This window comes from Wyeomyia smithii, chromosome 2, assembly GCF_029784165.1.
Source record: "Wyeomyia smithii strain HCP4-BCI-WySm-NY-G18 chromosome 2, ASM2978416v1, whole genome shotgun sequence".
NCBI classification, from domain to species: domain Eukaryota; kingdom Metazoa; phylum Arthropoda; class Insecta; order Diptera; family Culicidae; genus Wyeomyia; species Wyeomyia smithii.
The window spans coordinates 213691592-213709328 of NC_073695.1; the positions used below are offsets into that span (position 1 = coordinate 213691592).

General features: G+C 37.4%; 2 protein-coding genes across 7 annotated transcripts in view; one reads left to right on the forward strand and one right to left on the reverse strand.

The window, feature by feature from the left end:
- Positions 1–17737, forward strand: part of LOC129725205 (heterogeneous nuclear ribonucleoprotein L) — a 314819-nt gene that overhangs the window by 282932 nt on the left and 14150 nt on the right. For all 6 annotated transcript variants that reach the window (XM_055680749.1, XM_055680750.1, XM_055680751.1 and 3 more), the window contains 2 exons: positions 11144–11322; positions 12569–12661. In XM_055680749.1, coding sequence (XP_055536724.1) covers positions 11144–11322; positions 12569–12661 — 272 coding nt within the window. The remainder of the gene's footprint in view (positions 1–11143; positions 11323–12568; positions 12662–17737) is intronic.
- The window catches only part of LOC129725212 (nuclear inhibitor of protein phosphatase 1), a 489093-nt gene that overhangs the window by 135030 nt on the left and 336326 nt on the right, over positions 1–17737 (reverse strand). The gene's annotated exons all lie outside the window — the stretch shown is intronic.

Genomic DNA, 17737 nt, shown 5'->3' on the forward strand with positions numbered 1-17737 from the left:
CAATATGTGAGAGATATCAGCACGCTGTCTTCGGCAAAGTTTAGTGTTGTGAGAACAACAATATTTTGCTTATGGTACTGCGCTACAAAAAAGCAAGTAATTCATTTTACCAATTCAAACAAAAACATGAACGGATAAAAAACTTAATTGTAATTTATTTGCAACTTTACATCGATTTTTTTAGGTTTTTATTTTTTTAGGTTTGTTCAGAAAAGTTCTAGGCAACTGAATTATCTATCTAAAAAAATGTTTTAAAAAAATAGTGATGATCGATTTTTCATAGTCACTTTTTGTTTTTGAATTTTTTTTTTCAGTACAGGATCTCAAATTGAATTTTTTTAATAATTTTTATAAAAGCTCAGACAGTTTTCTCAAATTCATCCCTTGACAACTTCTCTCTATCTTTTGTCATTATTCAGATATATCGATTTATGAAAAAACAACTGCAGCATTTTTCATATGTTTGTACAGATAAATTTTCCAAAAAAAATTAAAATCGCTGATTTTACGTATTTAGTTATTGATTTAACATCTTCAATAAAAAAAAAATTTTAAAAATTTTCCGATTTTATCACTTTCCCTATTTTATCACGCCAAAAATCATCAGGGTGAGATATAATCGGGTGATCACTGTATTGAAAAAACTGATTTTTGGTGGCAATCTGTAGAAAATTCCACATAAGTCCATTCAAATAGGCAGATAGAAGTATGATGTCTTTAACAAAGTTGTTTCTTATGAAATATGCTACAACTTTGCCGAACGCGATAAATTTTTATTTTTATATGCGAAAATGAAAAAAGTATAATTCGCTTTTCACTGTTAAGTGGATTAATCACAAAACTGTAAATTCTATTACAAGGAGAATAATTAATAAAACAACTTTACTGAAGACACTGGATCCAAAATTAAGTTTTTTGGGTCAAAATAATTTCGATTACGTTTTTGTAGAGCTTGGTCGAATCGAGTTGCTCAGCTCTAGTTTGGATGATACAACAAAACTGTTTTCAAAACTCAAAAGTTCATGCTTTTGATAACATGTTGCTTACTCTTAAATCAACAAGGCTGTAGGACAATGTCTTACTTTAGTAGAGTAGTATGTTGTGGAAAATGTTACAAATATGTGCCCTTTTCGAAAGCCTGCTGTAGCCGAAACAGGCAATGTGTAATTAAATTCTACCACCAAAAATCGAATATTGCTTAAATTGTCCGCAGACACGAATTTCGATTATTACTTATAACCATCATCAGTGCCCCCCGTGGTCCCCGTGGTTCTGTGGTTAGCGATGTTGGTCGGCTAGCTCTCCCACACGGTTGTGACATCGGGTTCGATTCCCGATCAGGTCGAGGATCTTTTCGAGCTGGAAATTTTCTCGACTCAGCACTGGGGCACGGTGTATCGTTGTACTTATCCTACACATGCAAAATGTGCCAAAAAACAATATCGATAACGAATTCTCTCAACTAATCTTGTTGATCGAGACCGCATAAGCCCCCCAGGCTTGCGTGCGATATTGTTATTGTTTCATCATCAGTGCCTATATGAATTGGAACGAGAAACGGAGGTTTCGATATAACTCCTCCCTCTCGACGAAATGAGTTTTACTTAAACGGATCAGAGAAACTTTGTTATGTTTCTCCAGAACATTGTAATTAGTGATATTGACTGAAGAAAGGAGGCTTTTTATACTAAAGCAATAAGCTTCAAACGGAACGCTAAAACATACGCACAAGCATTGATATAAATGGTGAGCCTGTCACTTACTGTCGATAATAATATTACCAATAATATAAAGTGCGGAGTGCAGAAATATTAATCAGCAATTAGTCGTTGCCCTTATGCTCCGATTACTTTTTCTTCCTGCTCATGTGATTCAAAGGTAAAGAACGAATATCCGGGAAAGATTGCTACAGTAAAGACACTCAACAAAAAAGTAATTACGGCCTTTGAATTCGCACACGGACTAATTACGTTAATACAAATGCCAGATAAAATACTCATTATCTCGAAAAATGCAACGAATTAACAGAATTCATTATAATCAAATTGGATTTATATTGAATGTCTACAACCCAGAAAGGGGTGGTATTTTTTTCTATTTGAAAAAAAAATGACACCATGTGGCGTAGAGTGAACCAATCATTTGATGCTCGAGTATGCATGTCATATTCGTGCATGGTATTTAAATCATTCAAAAAATTATGAAGTTCAAACATAATGTTGTTTGTTCTATATTATTGTTTTCGTTTCACTTCTCTACTCATATTGATTGCTTCTAGTAGAAGTTGAAATAAAAGCAATTTTACAGTGTAAAAGTTTTCCAAATATTGAAACTTATCGTAAACGCTTACCTACCGATTATAAATTTTGTTAAGATTTTCGAGGACTAAATGTAAGAAGTATACCAGAACCTACATATAAACTGAAGCATTTACAAATCCGTTCTCAAACGATGATCGACATTTAAAAAATCAATATTAAATCAAGCTATTCCAACTATTTCACCTATCCACAGTCGATTTGATAGTTCATATATAATATTGCGTTACAGTTTTTGCTCCAATACAGCGAAAATGAAAAAAGCAATGGCTCAATCACAACGAGAAACGGGAGAATTTGATCCATCCCGAACCAACTCGAGTGTATCCTATTTTAAAACAAATCGGTCAACTGGTTTGGTGTGGCGTGAAATTAATTTATGATCAAGTGATATGCACTATGTCGCATCTGCTATATATTAAACAAATTCAAACTGCGAATCGAAACCTCGGTGTGATCGTGAAATTATTGTTTTGAACTGCATTTTCCATGCGAATGCACTTGAAATGTTATGAAAATAGCGTGAATCTCGTGTTCCAGGCACTTGCCATGAGTGCTTTGCCTACCTATGAGACAGTATCCATATTGAATTTTCATCTTAAAACTATTAAATTATTAGTTAAAGTATTTACTAAAATTCAAATATTCTGATTGCTAAAATCTACACAGTTCTTGAAACATAATATTTTAACAACCTGCAGTGCTTTTGCTCACAGGCTGGCCACCCAACCGGGAAAAAACCTGGATTTATTTGGAACCGGGAAAAACCGGGAATTTCACTGAATATTACATCAGTTGAGTACCGTAGGCCAGGGTGAGATTGTGCCATACAAACCCGTTGTTTGTCAGCCATCTCGGCGATCACAAGACCAGAATGTCTGGAATAAGTTTTCTCGAATACTTAACCAAGAAAGACTAGTCTTCTGACCCGGAAAAGATGGTTGACAAACCACAGGCTGAATGGCACAATCTCACTCCGGCTGACGGTATATTTAACTCATATCTCACAGTGCATATAACAGTTTTTGTTTTTATTCATCTTTCTCTTGGAAGCTCACTTGACCATGATAAGCTCCTCGGAAGTAGCCGTCAAACGGCTCGAATTTTTCCTAGAGCAAATGGTTCACAAAAATAATAAAGCGAGGTTTCTCCGTGTACAAGGAGTGCGTAGTTATGAATCTGGAAGAGGAGATGACGTCTATCACATTTTTTCAAATTTTCGTGACAATATCTCCTCATTTCAATAAGACTGAACTGAACTGACTGACTGGGATGGTTAATCAAAAGTCTCACTATTTTAATTCTTAACTGTATGGAAAACTACACAATACAGAAGTATAATTAACCGGGAAAAATATTTGAACGAACCAGGAAAAAACTGGGAAAACACGGTAATTTAATTTCAGGTTCTGAGTGGCCACCCTGTGCTCATTAACTATTTAACAAATTTTAACGAATACTTGAAAGAACTCGTTCAAACAAGTTATTTTAAAACTAATAACTAAGTGACCATCTTCTTATAAATAGCATTAGGGGCCGTCCACATTCCACATTGAAAACGTAGAAGGGAGTAGAGGGTACGCAAATGTCCACGCTTGTTCGCGGTAAGGGGGGGAGGGGGTTATAACAACATCCACGTGGACACGAGTTTTTTCTAAAAAAATGGAAATCTGCCAGAAAAAAATATTGACCTGCAATAAAAATTCTTCAGCTGTTCGGGGTGACAGTGCGCATCTCGTTTCAAATAACTCGAACAAAATTAAATGATCGCTGATAGACGTTATGTTTCGAGTTTCGTATTTTTTTTTCGACTTTGTGGGTTAGATGAGCCAAAGGACAATTACAATGACAGTTCCTTTCGAGCTCAAAGCAAAACTGACAGTGTGTAACGTGCTCGAAAACAGCAATAATTGTCCGAATCGAGCTGCACAATGCCACGCCTAGTTTTAGAGACGTTATCAGCTATATTTGAGATAAACTTGGCCTCTTCGTTTGTTGGAAAGGTTCTGCATAAGCTCATAGGCTCATCCGTCTATGGATCCACTTTTAGCTAAATGTCGAATCAATTTCTGCTTCGCCTTAATTTAGGAGCGTTTTTCGACCATTTGGCTGAATCTAAATTATTTTCTTTTTTGGCCTTTTCCTCTCGTTAAAATTACTTTAATAATTTGAACCAAATTGAAGATCATTTTCTTAATGTTTGTTTTCCTCTTTGGATTCCAGGAGCGTTCCCAAGTATTTTTAGTTAGCTTTGTTTAACAAGTGATAATTGCTTTCATTTCCATTTTTTTCTTATCTTCAGAGGCGTTTTTATATTTTTTTGTTTTTTCCCTTGACGTGTTCCACTTGAAGTTATGTTTAGGATTATTTTCTTTTCGATTTCTTCTGGATTTTAGAGATGTTCATAAATTCTTTGTATGTTTTTTTAAAACTTTTTGTAACGTTTTTAAATTTTTGGACGTTCATTTGGAATAAATTTTTAAGTGTACTAATTTCGGCCCCTTCCTGACGTAAAGTAATTTTCGGCCTCTTCCTGACGTTAAGTAAATTGAGGCTCAATTTTCCTGTTTTATTGATTTTTTCTATTTTCCTAAAATTGAAATGATATATTTTTTAATATTTGTTTGAAATGTTTTCAGTCAGTATTCTACTCGGAGCCTTTTCATGCATGAGAAACTTGACGTATTTGTTTTCTATTCTTTCCTTTCTTGCAGAAAAGATTTTATCTTTACAGTTTCTACCGAAGCTTCCGAAGCTTTGTGATTATATTTCTTCCGTTTTTTCTAAACTATAAAGGCGTTGACTTTGCGCGTTCTGCTTTGTCTTCTTCTGTTCTTTTGGTGCGTTTCTCTGAATTATTGTAAAACTAGTTTTGGGCTGATTTGGGCATTATTAGTCTTTTGCTGACATTTCATTGTTTAATTGCTAAAAAAACCACAGATATTTTTTCAACTCTTCTTTGTAAAAAAAATCTACGTTGACAAAGAGGAGGGGAGGGGGAAAGGAAGGGAGGTGATTTGGCCAATCTCCACGCTTGTCCACGAGGGGGGATGGGGTGGTCAAAGAGATCATTTTCTGCAATTTTTAAACATGAATGCGATTAATAATGAGAACTTCAGAATTCAGTTATTATTTCTATAGTACAAATTTTCTTTGATTACTTTTGCAATTATGGAATTTCGTAACTTCTCAATTGATATGCTTTAGCCATTTTGTAACTAAAATTACATTACCATGTTGGCTCATGTTTACCCGTTCAACTTTTAAATAAGTTTAAGTAAGTGTTCGATATTCGCGAAAGTTGCAAGAATAATTGGAGAGGATAAAAATAATTATACCTAACATTTTTATGCTTGACGTTTAATTTACCTGCTGTACATTAAAGTTATCGTACTTATGCCCCCACGAATTCTGCCTGTGTGAAACCCCGCCCCCCCCCTTCCCCTCCGCAAAGCCTTTGTGTTTACGAACAGTCTTCAGTTAATAACTATTTCATTCATTAAGCAGGCTTTAACAAAGCAAATATTTGCTTGAAATGACGGTCAATATTTATTTGCCCGTGTAATACCAAAATGTTTACTCAAATTATTTATTAAAAAAAATATTTGCCGTCATATTTGCTGAACACGAGTAAAAGCTTACCCAGATGCCGCTAAAGGTCCGTTTGTTTAGGCCCAAAAAGAAGCCACTAGACAAAACAAAAATCGGCAAGGACCTGGCAAAACAGTTTTCGGACGTAACCAAAATTACAAAGGTTAGACCGAACAAACTGTGAGTTGTCGTGAATAGCTTGAAGCAAGCAAACGCGATTGTTAGCTACGAGCTCTTCACGAAAGAGTACCGTGTATACATCCCTGCCGAGAGAATCTCACAGTCGATGGCATTTTACGTTATGGGGTAGGCTGTTTCAAGAACCCCATGATGCAAAAAGTATAGATATTGGATTGTAAGCAATTGCATTGAGTATCAATCTAAGGAGAGAAGAAGAAATTTCTCCCTTCGGATTGCATCCAGGTAACATTCGCCAGATTCGCACTGCCGTGCTACATCCTTTTGGACAGGGCTCGCCTCCCTGTACGTCTGTTTGTACCACGGGTCACGCATTGCCAAAACTGCAAGCAGTTAAGTCATACAGCCACCTATTGCTGCAACAAGGCACGCTTTTCAAAAGAACATAAGTAAGTATTAGAGACTCTCTTCTCTTTCACTCTGTTTTGTTGCTGTAGCATCATTGTAAAAAATTTCATCAATTTCAAGCCACAAATCTAAAGATTATAATATTGCCTAGCATACTATGCAGAGAGTATCATTAAAAATGTAATAACAACTTAGTTATTAACCAAAGATAAAGTAAACAAACGTCAATTAGTTTCTTTTGAAAAATATGCGAGATTTCATGACGGATTTAGGGGATTCAAGTTTATTTGTAACGTGTACCGATCATGACACTTCAATATAAAAGGATAATTTAGTCATTCGTTTAATTACCATCGCTGGTCTCAACCAGTGATGCCACATTTTCATCTGTATTTTGGAGCTCAAAAAATCTTATCACCTTGGTAAAATTTGAAAAAATCTGTGAAATAAAATCTGCATATGTACTGGACATATCCTTCTCGTAAAAAATGCGATATAGCTTGTTTAACATTTTTTCCGCGAATTCATTCATGCACACGTTTACGCGTAGCATATGAATATAATAAAACCTCCGACACGCTCCACCGCATTTGAGTTAATTTATATTTTTCAACTATATAAAGAAGTTTAATTTACAACCCCATGAAAACCAAAAAAATCTGTATAAATCTGTATTATTTCCAGAAAATCTGTAATCTGTATATGCCGATATCTGTATGAAAAATACGCAAAAAATCTGTATAAATGCAGATAAATCTGTATATGTGGCATCACTGGTCTCAACTCAAATTCGGTATTTTGAGATCCACAAAAAATTTTCATATCATTTGTTTGTGTACATCAGGTATGTGATTCCAGACAACATCTGGAACATGAAACATTTCCCACCCCATAAGTTATTGTTCATTTTGAAAAAAAAAATGTACCCTGATAATGGTGGTAATCTTCCGTGCTAGGAAGTACTTTGATGTTGCAATCATTAGGTTTGGGCTTTGTGGTATATGGGGGTGGAAAATCATTTTTAACGCTTCATTCACCGACAATGTTGTTGGCGAGATTTGATCACCCCATCCTCCAACAGCTACTACTGTGCAGAAAACCCACACACAACTAGCAGTGATGGTATGGTTGTTCGGCGTATCTTCGGTTGTGCAGTAGCCCTTAGTAATAAACCAGAATTTATTTGCATCATTTGTCGACTGCCGTCGTTTCGCTATTGTGCTTGTGTCCACAAAGCCGTTTGTGAAGTCCCCTTCACTAACGTTTCGGTGCGGTACGAGTTGGACTCTTGAATAGGAAGCATCACAGCGACCACGACAGCCCAGAAGCGGTCATAGCGATGCAAGGGGTACCATCTGTGAACCACCAACGATGAAAAAGTATCCCACAAAGGATAACGATTTGTAAACCATCGCTGAGCTGCATTGCATCTCTTTATAAGCATGTGAAACGAGAGCGGATGGACGTTGGGATGCTCTAAAAACGTGGAATCTTATAACCACACTAGCCTCTTTCTGAAGTACGCCACCTCTTGGCAGGTACTTCTATCTGCAAGGGGGAAGAAAGTTCGATGAGATGACTAGTTTTACCACAATTGATGTCTCGATTTCTCACTATTTTAAGTCTATCACGGTGCATCTTTCTGGCAATCTGCTAGTGAACGATAATAAATACTAGCTACTCGAATCAACGCTGAATTTTTATGAGAAAAAAACCACTGCAATGAATGTAACAATCTACTCTTATCGCCATTTTCACTTAGTGGCTTGGTTTATACTCTTCAGCTTACTAGCTAGCTACCTGTAGATACCGTACAACCCGCGATAGTCTCAATACAATAAAGAAGGAGGAAAACTGCACGGTTTATTCTCTATTCGAAACATCTTGTGCAGGGCGGCGTTGTTTAGAGTAGCGTCTAGGAAAGAAAGAAAAAGCGACCATCCAGTGCCGCTCGTTGTCTCCCGTTCAAGTGCAAAGCATTTAAACTTCATCAAAAACGCGCATTATGCACAAGAACGTTTACCACCCCGCATCTGTGTGCTTTCGACTGCTCGCGCTATCATCCGTCCGTGCACGTAAAGCGGAAACGTTGCCGAAGGATGCATCCCATTATATCCGACTTCTTGCGAAAGATAAGACCTTCGGCAAGCGACTATGATGTGCTTCGGGAATCGGGCACAAAACTGTTTGCAAAGTTTCGCCCACTGCCGCCTTTCGCCCGGTTGCACTAGTATCGATTTAATCACCGGAAAAATCGCACGACTGATTTGATTGTGAGTTGATTGAATACCTTTTTGAAAGAGTAGTTTCCGAAACTATCGCTGCGAGAACAAGTTTTGTATCCGAAAATTTTTATCTAGGTCGAAGTCATTGAACAGTTCTTTCCAATGGCTGTGGTAGGAATAGATGTTAAATGCAAAAATAGTTTTTTCTTGCAGCTGAAATATCTGATGATTTAAGACATCGCCTATTTTTCTGGTACAATTTTCACCTGCATGGTGTTCACATTGTCTTACTCGTGCCATCTATATCCTGTCTAACTGAAAAACGTAACATATTAGAACCTGTAGCAGCTTGGTAGATATTCTCAGTTTATAACACAACCGGAAACGGTGCATTTCCCGTCACTAGTATAAGTCGCTCTGCCCGCTGTGACGGCTTCATTAGTTTCCACTGCCGCAGGTAAGGGATCCACAGTGAAATAAACCAATAAAGTATTCAATAGCATTTGACAGGATCTGATCTATTTTCTTGAAACTCTCCGGCGTCCCGTTAGTGTGCTCAGTTGTACCACAACATTATACTAAGAACACACGAGGCCCAACCTGGAACTGTATCGTCGCATCAATTTTCACCGTGGAAAACAGCACACCAGTATCTTAGTTCACTTAGCTACGAAACAATCTCCTGCACAGGGAATCTTACACAAATACGCTAAGCATTTTGTAGCATGTAGGGATAGACGACAAGCTGCCGGGTTGAATTATTCGTACCATGCCATTTCTATTTACACTTGCTGCCGTAACAAGTAACAGCTTTGCTGATATCGTTGTTGGCCATGCTCGAGAAATTGATTAGGGACTGGGACTAATACGAAAGCTGTCTCCAAGATGGAGAAACAGCGCTACGATTGCCTACCGGACGTCGGAATAATCTAGAGCAAAGATGCTGTCTTTCATTTCTGCTTGCGGGGTTGATATTTCACTCCAAGGAGAAGCTAGCTGGGAAACGAAGATCTAATGGTAGCATACGATGTACAATACGAGCAGAATTAGTCTTAGTTGCAAATGAAGAATAATTTTAAAATTTAATAACGAATTCAATTGAGTTGCCAGTGCGGGATTGTAACACCTGTTTCCCGGAACAATGCTTAGACGACACAAGCAATGCTTCGTTAACACCTCCCATGTGTACTAGTTTAAAGTGGGCGAGAGGTGTGGAAAGCAAGCAGTTTACATAGAAGATAGAATAATTCACATCATGCTCGGAGCTTGTTGATACTGCGTCTGTTAGTCCGACACTTGTATCCATTGGCTTCCTACGTTTTATTATGATGTCACTTTATGATTCATTCCATTTTTTGACGCCGTCCAACGAATCTTAAACGATCTTATTAGAATGTTAAATTTTTAAATTTAAATTTCAACTGAGGTGTATGTAATTTTCATATTGTCTTATCATTGCCTAAAACAAGTTTGTTCACATTCCTGTTTTTAGAATAATACTCGGAATTTAAATGTCTTCAAAGCGCATGACAATTGATAATAATTGTTACCTACATTATGATACTATTTTCTTGAACATAGTAGTAGTCAAACGGCTTGAATTTTTCAATTTTATAGTATTGAACCGGAATTCTCTGTAGCGCTAGAAATTTCTTCAAAATAAAATTGGTATTAACATTTGAATTACCGTAAATATGCGAAGTTAAAAAGGAACATAAATTTTGTTTTTTCAAAAACATAGTGATTTCCGTTCATGTTATTCAGAGCATAAAACGTGCACTTTTAAAACTGATATGAACATCCATGTATAAACTCAATTTTCTCCCACAATAATTCCAATATAAACATCTCCTAGAACTTTAATCACCGTTAGCAATATCTGCGAGTGCTAATCCTCTTTGTTCAATCGACCGTACTCACTGTTATCTTTACTTGTGTGTTCGTATCGATTTTCCACTCTATCGTGTAGATAAAACTGGCAACAGTCTCTTAAGATGCAGAACAAGGCGTCAAGTTGCAGCTCATAAGAGCCGATAAGAGCCCGGTGGATGTGCATTGCACAGTTAAAGTTTTTCCTCTGTCCTTTCCTTTCATCAGCCTTCATCAGCCAACTGCATGAGACATGTGCATTATTACACTACAGCAGCGTAGCGAAAAAGAATATCCCTTACACCCCACTACCAGCCAAAAGCTGTGCGCATAAATGCTGCTGTTCACAGTAATCGTTTGTTGTTCAACTGACAAAAGGAAACTTAAAGTCCCCTTGAAGCGTTTAACAGGAAATGACGGTTCCGCCGTACGAAGAACAGTAAAACGGCTCACGCGGTTAGTTTACACTGATTATACACAATGGACAAAGTTTGAGTGAATTACACAAACTGTTTGCCATCTTCTCCCTTAACTTTGCTGTTTGATGTTTCACTAATGTCTACTTATTCGATTATTTCTTTGTTCATTCAACAGAGCCAGCCCTCTTGGGAGCCGGTGGCGGAAACGGTTTTGCCCCGAGCTTTTCGCCGCCTGAGTTTCATCCGTCGGAAAATTGGAAGCCTACACCGGCCGGAACACATGTCGGACTGATGAAAGACCCGCCCATAGCCCGGAACGGACCGGCTAACTTCATCCAACCGGCACAGCAACAGGTCAGTATAAAACGTGGATCAAGTTGCACTTTGTAGTTGGTATAGCTCGGGCAGTACTGCGAGCAATGGGAAAAGATTTTATACCATGTGTAATTGAATCGAAAAATGCTGCGGGACTACGCTGCCTTTTCCTTCGCTCGCCTTAGAAAAAATATTTTATAAAGGCATTTACTGTGGCCGGCTTAAATCGTGCCATAAATAAGAAAAAAGATTTACAGCGTATTCTTTCTTCGCACGCTCTTGTATTCATTATTGCGCATTTAGAAGAATGAAATTCTTCTAACAGATAATGGAAAATTTTAGATGTCCGAATTCACGTTATTTGGTTGGATATTATTAAATTTAATAACGTCCACGGGTTACATCTTTCTTCTTTCTCGAGTTGATGGAGACGCTTGGTTAATTTCTCTTCCAAGCTCCACCATTTCAATATAGTTGCTGCCTAACCTTTAAATAAGCGTTATCGCGAAAACGCCTGAATATAGAGTTCCAAAGCAGCAACTGTTCGAATGGAGAATTGTGAAGCATACTGTGAACTGTTTTGTGGGCATTGCAAACCGAAACATTTTTTTTCATTATTCTCAATTCAAACTTTAGTTGTTGTGGTTGATAAACTAGCTCAGAGTCAAGGTTGTCAATTGGTTTATGAACTCTTCCGTAAAATTAAAGTTAAACTATCTTGCAGAAAATAATAGAAATCCTCCTGCACAACTCGCAATTTGATACCCCAGACCTTCTCGAAGGTAAACTCAATGAAAGCAGAGTTTCAAAATTTAATTTAAATTTAATAAGCTCTGTGATTGTTCCGCTATGCCTGGCCCGAGGGCGATAGCCTTTGCCTTTGTGTTATAAATTTGTATTTCTACTTTTTCTGGTTGTTGTATTTACGCTTTTCAGACAAACGGAATAGTATTGTTATTATCCTTTCACCCGTTTTTGCCATATTTGAGAAATTTGAGTTTTGTTTCAAAGCAAATGCAATTTTAGTCTAGCTTCACGCGTAGCAAAGGAAATATAACAAAATATTTTATGTCTCTTATATTTTTTCTTCGCTGATTTTATCATTTAATTGAATCGGTCAACCAAGATGGTGTCTCATCAAAAACCTCATCAATTCAGGGCCTAACGGCTACGATCAAAGTGCTTTCAAGTTAACGGAAGAGGAAATTAGATTATTAAATATAGTCTTACTGTTAGCAGACAAGGTATGCATTTCTTTTATTAAGATTCCTTTTTTTCATTGCAGGGTGCCGTCATGATGGTATATGGACTGGATAACAGCACGGCTAACACCGATAAGCTGTTTAATTTGTTCTGCCTGTACGGTAACGTTGTCAGGGTAAGTTACTTTTGTTTTATATGGTTTGACAGAATTTTAATTCGAGTATTGGAAATGAACTAGTCGATAGCCTAATCATTTTGGTAGAAAATGTGCTAATGAAGAATTTCGAAGCTTCTAATATAAGTTATAATCGTACAAACGCGACTGAATACGTTTCGAAAAAAAACTTTCCTGTTTCTATTTTTGGCTGAATTTTCAAAATTATTTGCTAAATTTTATGCAATAATTACACTGATAAATATCTTTACGCAGGCAGTATTGGTCCGACAAACCACGTTCGTTTTATGTGTTCTAGAAAAAGATGTGCTTAACAAAAGGGTACTCCCAGTAAATGGGGTGTATCTTATCACCTAATGTTGTTTTCACTTTTGATTTATACAGTCTCGCTGTTTTACCCCTCATCCCCATCGTGACCAACATTTTTCTATCTTTCAAACCAAATTTCAGTATATTTAATTGTTCAACGTAGAGTAAACTTAATAATTTTTTATATTCAGCTATTTTCGCGAACAATCCAATAACCTACATATATTTACTGTCTCCCTTCATATCAACGGCGTTGTCAGTTTGTTTCCTTCAAATGACTGCCCAATTGTTGTTGCCGGTCACTCTTGAGAATGCTACATTGGACATTTCACTGCACGAGTAAGATGAACAGTGTATTTTTTACACCATCAGAGTTTATCTACTGTTCGCATGCCTCATTTCGCACAATGATTTATCTCAGTTGATATTTGTTTTCTCTGTGTCTGAGCGGACTGCGGTGCTTGCCGTCCGAGTGTCTCAAGCTACGTGGTAAGAGTGGTGATTATTTTATGCAATTATTTTACAATTGTGACATTCTTTTGCTCCTTCAGATCATTTTACATCGGACGGTACATGGACGACGCAAAAGCGTGTCTTTTTCGCGCGAGGATGGATGCAATGGTATGCCATCGCACCAGTAGCCTTTTTTAACGGGATAGGTTTTAAAATAATTATGTTGGTTGTAGGTATCCTTTGTTAAAACGATTAAACAGCTCAACCCTTGAAGAAAACAAAAGAGAAAGTCCAACCCTTCGATCAAAATGGAGATGATTATTCATCCTGTCCACACTGTGATACGACAATGAAATTTTTTGACCAGTTCTCTTTGTTGTTGAGTGTTTTAGGTATTTTTGAACAATTACATTCACTGTAACTTACGGATAAAGAATAACATTCTTTCTTTTTGCAAAATTCGCGTAATATTTGATTTTGTGATATGACCATTAATTGAATTGCACAAAAACTTATGTTTCATTTTTTATTTTGACGTGGGACTAAAGCTGTCGGAAAACCAATACCAAATGAACAAAACGGTTTGAGCGGTTAGGTCCTTATGAAAAGTTACTCGAGAATTAAGCAATTCGTTTGACTCGCCTGATTATAAACAAGCAAAAGTTTGGTTCATGACATTTTTTTTAAATAATCCAATCTTTAGTTACTGTGGGCTGTCGAAGAAAATACTTTCTTTTCTGAAATTGACGAAGAAAACTAAATATTAACCTTAATAATAGCGTTAAACTGAAATTTTTTTTTCGAATAAATTTAAAGGTTCGGTTTATTTTTTCAAAGTTTTGTTAACAAAATAATGAGATTATACTGTTGCACCTTGTTCACCTAACGACATAATGAGAAACATAGAAACATAATTACCCAAAAAAGGGAGAGGCGAAAACGCCATATGGCATCTGCAGACCTACATTTGCAATGAAATTATTCTTATCCGGCAAATAAGAACCTTCACTTTCTTGACTGACATCGAGGAACAAAGATCATCTGCTTGTCTCTCTCAAGCTGACGCTATGGAGCGCAGCAGTAAGAATTGATAGCCGATGGCATCTAATGTTTGATAGATCTATCCGCATACATGCACACAGTGATGGATTGCACGCGAGATGTGAAATTAAATCATCAAAAGACGCGCCGTATGTTTCTGCACCGGCTGATGAAGATCGAAATACTGATGCAGACCAACTTTATTTGTATTAGCTGTGTGTCTATAGAAGTAGGTAAAATATACATGACTAATTAACTTGATTGATATGAGCCGGTGTAAGAGGTAATGAACAGAGCATTCTGCTGCTTTTCTGACATATCTCGCTCGACCAATAATTCCGATGCTCGTAACCAGGACCGGCAATCGAACGTACATTTCTGCGGTGCGGTATCGTGGTTTGGCGCTGATGGATTGATGGAATGTTGCCGACGTATCAGCAGTGCTTAATCACACTGTCAAACGCGTTCTGTTGGCTGTCATGTTATGCGATTGGGCCTTAAACAATAATAGTGGTCAGCAGCGTTGCCAGGTCATTTTTTCAAAAATCTGGAAAAGGCAAAATAAAAATCTGGAAAAAATCTGGCAGTCATTTCGTGGGGTGAAAGGTTAATTTTTCGAATAAAAGTCTTGGGGTACGCAAAATTTGAGGTGACAAAATTGCAAAATTTCGCGCCAAAATTGAAGAGATGACCTTTTTGCGAAACAGAGAAAATAAAATCTGGATAATTGGACATCAAAGCTGCTACCTGGATACATGTTCAAAAATCTGGATAATTCAGCTAAATCTGGATACCTGGCAACGCTGATGGTCAGTCACTGACGGTGGTAGCCTTTTATTACGTGACAGTTGTCGCCATGTTTAAACGTTTCAGAGGTGTATTAAATAGGTGTCGTGATGAATGATGTTGATTCCAGCAAGAGATGGCGTGACTTTCACACGCTATGAATGTGCACCTTCTGTACAACGTCACAAAATTCTAAAATTCAATTGTTATGTTCAACCAGTTTAACCAAACATAAAATAATTTACATGTTTATGGATAGGACAAACCATAAACAAAATACAGTTTCAAACTCTGAAAAGAAAGATCTGCAGTTTCACAAAATCGTTTTTTTTTTTCATCCTCAAGGACACTTTTAGACCCTGGAATAGCTTTTTACACTTTATGCATCAGTAGGGCTTACAACCCGAGCAGTGTATGGGAATAACGCCATTCTCGCCGGTTTCTCTTCGCTTCATACTTCAAAAACTTTTAATGTGATTTTCTCGAAACAATATTTTTTTAATCGTTCAATATTCATGGGGCTGTATGTATTCTGTCCAAAATCAGGTTTAATGGATCATGTTTCGCCAAGTTTTATTAAAACACTACATTCAGACATTTGGGTTTATTCATTTTGGTCAGAAATAGATATCTTTATCTTGAATCAAGCACCACGTGCAAAACGACTGAGGTACCAAATTTAAACAAATTGAAATCGGTTTTGTCGATGCAAAATGATTTTTGAAGTATTTTCATTTTACAAATAAAAAGGGTATCCATGCATTTTGACAACTGCCTCAACCCTATTCTGATAGACTGTGGAGGTCCAAGTTGACAAGCATTAAATTGCATGAGCTATTATTGTTAGGTAGAAACCATTATTTCTATAATTTTAAAGCTAAACTTAAAAAAATGTTGGAGCTTATGTTTCAGAATTATCAAAAACAATAGTTTGTGGTGTTTGAATTTGATTTTCGGTCTTTGGGTATCATATCGATTCCGGAATGAACATTTTGGCTGTTTTCCAGCAACCGGAAGTTGCCACTTTAGATTTCAAAATGGCGTCTGTGGTCAATTACGAAAATACTAATGTTGGATGGTATTTGATCATTTCCGGAAACCGGAAGTCACTATCTCGGATTTCCAAACGGCGTCTAGAGTTGATTTCAGGTCTCTGGGCATCATTTCGATGCCAGAAATATTTATATTGGGTGATATTTGACTATTTTTGGCTCTTCTCCGAAAACAGGAAGTCGTCATCTTTGATTTCAAATTGGTGTTTGGACTTGATCTCCGGGGTTGGGTGGTATGTTGTCATTTTTGGAATTCGGAAGGCGTAACCTTGAGTTTAAACGTGGCGTCTGTTTGACCGAAATTTGCGTTCAAGGCATGTCCTGACATTTTTCAATAGTTGACTCCTGCCCATAGACCGTAACTAATTTTTCAATCGATTGTTGCACTAACGAAGGAAATCAATTGAAAACCAATATTATAATACGCTTCAGGCTTCAACACGAAAAGTTCACCTCCCCCTTGCCTACGCTAACAGTATTAAACGACACTAATATCTTAGAAACAGGTCCGATACGCGAAAAATCGTAGATAAAACTTGTCAAGATAACCTCCCCCTTGCCTACGCTAACAGTATTAAACGACACTAATATCTTAGAAACAGGTCCGATACGCGAAAAATCGTAGATAAAACTTGTCAAGATAAACTATTAAACGATTCAAAAACAATGAAAGTTTTTGTAATTCCCCCTTCTTTTAACAACAATAGTTTATAAATAATGAAATTTGATACACCTTCCTCCTTACTTCGTCACTGACTTACTTATTGTTCCGTGTCTGCCGGTCTGGCAGAACGAAGGAATGAAGTAAAGATTCTCCACTACCGACGTTCACCTGCTTTTACTTGGCGCCAGGAGAGGTTCTCATCAACAGTCTGAATGTCACTGGCCAGGCTATGCCGCCATAAGGCTCTCAATCTACCTCTTCTACGTTGTCCTTGCGGGCTTCAAACTGGGCGTTTCTGCTAATTTCGATCACTCATTCCCTCAATGTGTGCCCGATCCAACCTCACCTACGTTCCTGAATCTCTATTGCTATCGGTCGTTGATGGCATCGACGATGGAGCTCCGCATTGGATATCCAATTGTGAGGCTACAGATACCTACGAATGATGTACCGCAGGCAACGGTTTACAAATACCTGCAGTTTTTGCGACGTCTCCGTCAACACGCACCACATTCCGCAGGCGTACAGAAGTATGGATTTCACGTTCGAGTTGAAGATTCGGATTTTCGTATTTAGAGTGATCTGATTAGAGCGCAGTAAGCCTGCAAGGGCACCCCGAGCTTTCCTTATCCGTGTGGATATATCGCTCTTAGTTCCACCATCTGGCGTAATCTGGCTACCGAGATGCTGAAAAGTCTCTATCTCTTCAACCTCTTTTCCCGCTACACTGTGGGGCAGATCCCAGAAAAGTCGCGACAAAACTCAAAAAAA